The 1,582-nt window shown below is 35.0% G+C and overlaps 1 protein-coding gene across 1 annotated transcript; it reads left to right on the plus strand.

The window, feature by feature from the left end:
• Window positions 1-254: 254 nt before the first annotated feature.
• LOC120091239 (protein S40-4-like) lies at window positions 255-1,284 on the plus strand. The gene has a single exon (XM_039049178.2). The coding sequence runs from the start codon at window positions 562-564 to the stop codon at window positions 1,075-1,077; it is 516 nt and encodes a 171-aa protein (XP_038905106.1). The 5' UTR covers window positions 255-561; the 3' UTR covers window positions 1,078-1,284.
• Window positions 1,285-1,582: the final 298 nt, after the last annotated feature.

Here is a 1,582-nt window from a genome sequence, read left to right on the forward strand (position 1 = left end):
CATACGATAAAATATAATATGTAATTATGTTTATAAAATTTATAAGAAAAATGTTCATATATAATAAAAAGTTTCGAAAAAAACAACAAACTAGTAGTATACAAATTAAATTTGAGAATTAATAAGATTAAAAATTCAAGATTGGACATTTAAAAGTACATAGAACGAAAATATATAGATAAAATTGTAATTTTAATATGCTAAACGACAAGAGTTATTAAACAAACATAACAAATTGGGAAAAAGGTTGAAGCATTGGGAAAATGGGTGAGAAAATCGAATGGCGAGTGTACGGTAAAACTGTGCGGGAGTCCGTATTCTACAATTGTCTCTGTTTTTTTTTTTTTTTTTTTACTTTAAAATGTTCGTACGCCGGGCAAAGAAAGAAGGGGAGAAGCGTGAACTTATCCATTAAAACCATTATAAAACTGGTGGGCCAAAACTCAAAATAATTATAGACTTTGATTCCTTCAGAGCAGTTGAATTTCAATTCATTTCAATCACGAAGAAGAAGAAGAAGAAGAAGAAGATCTGAAACTTGAAATTGTCGATTCATTTTCAATGGCGTCAAGGAGAGGCTTAGGATTCGGATTTGGTTTTCACTCCAAACCTAACTACATCTATCCGGCGTCGGACACAGTTCGCCGTCCTGAATCTTCTGCCGATAACCTCTTCGAATTCGACGAGTCGGATATCTGGACCTCCGGTCCAACTCCGCCGTCGGAATCGAGGAAGATCTTTCCGATCTCGAAGAAACTTCCGAAGAGGAGTGGCCCTGCGACGGCGGCGGAGAAGTCGGTGAAGGCGTCTTCGTCATTGCCAGTTAACATTCCGGACTGGTCGAAGATTCTGCAGAAGGATCAGAACAAGCACGGCCGGAGAGAAGTAGCGGAGGAGGATTTCGATGACAGCGACGACGATGATGACGACATTCGGCGGGCGCCGCCGCACGAGTATTTGGCGCGACGGCGAGGTGATTCGTTTTCGGTTCACGAAGGGATCGGAAGAACGCTGAAGGGCAGAGATTTGAGAATGGTGAGAAATGCAATTTGGGAAAAAACTGGGTTCGAAGATTAATTTAAATTAAATTTTAGCTAGCCCCCCGAAAATAAAAACTACCACATAATCAGTACCGGAAATTATACTTAGAATAATGATTAGAGAATTTTGATGAAGTAAATTAATGTAATTTTCCATAAATTTTCTCTCTTTTCTTTCTTCTTTTTTGTTATGTTCAAAATGTTCTTGTGATTATCTATATCGGAAACAGTGAATTTTTTGTGATTATAGTTCTCAAAACTTCAGTTAATTAATAACTTTCTCCAAATTTAAACACTTTTAAATTTTTATACTTAACTATTAAGGAACTACCAAATCAAACATAATTCAACCAACGTATAATTATGGGTTAACAATCATAAAGTCCCTTAGTTAAATTATTTACTTTTTATTGTATTAAAAAAGAGCTTATTTGCCACAAAATTAGAAATATTAAAGCAAATAAATTTCTTAGCATTTCGTTGGGTCTAAAAAAAAAAGGTAGAGTAATTAAAAAAAAAAAAAATGAAATGGTAGTAGGTGA

This window comes from Benincasa hispida, chromosome 11 (assembly GCF_027475165.1).
Source record: "Benincasa hispida cultivar pf3 chromosome 11, pf3_genome.v1.1, whole genome shotgun sequence".
NCBI classification, from domain to species: Eukaryota; Viridiplantae; Streptophyta; class Magnoliopsida; order Cucurbitales; family Cucurbitaceae; genus Benincasa; species Benincasa hispida.

What these genes read in the sequence shown, in the direction of transcription:
- LOC120091239 (XM_039049178.2), top strand. Translation starts at nt 562, where the DNA reads ATGGCGTCAAGGAGAGGCTTAGGATTCGGATTTGGTTTTCACTCCAAA.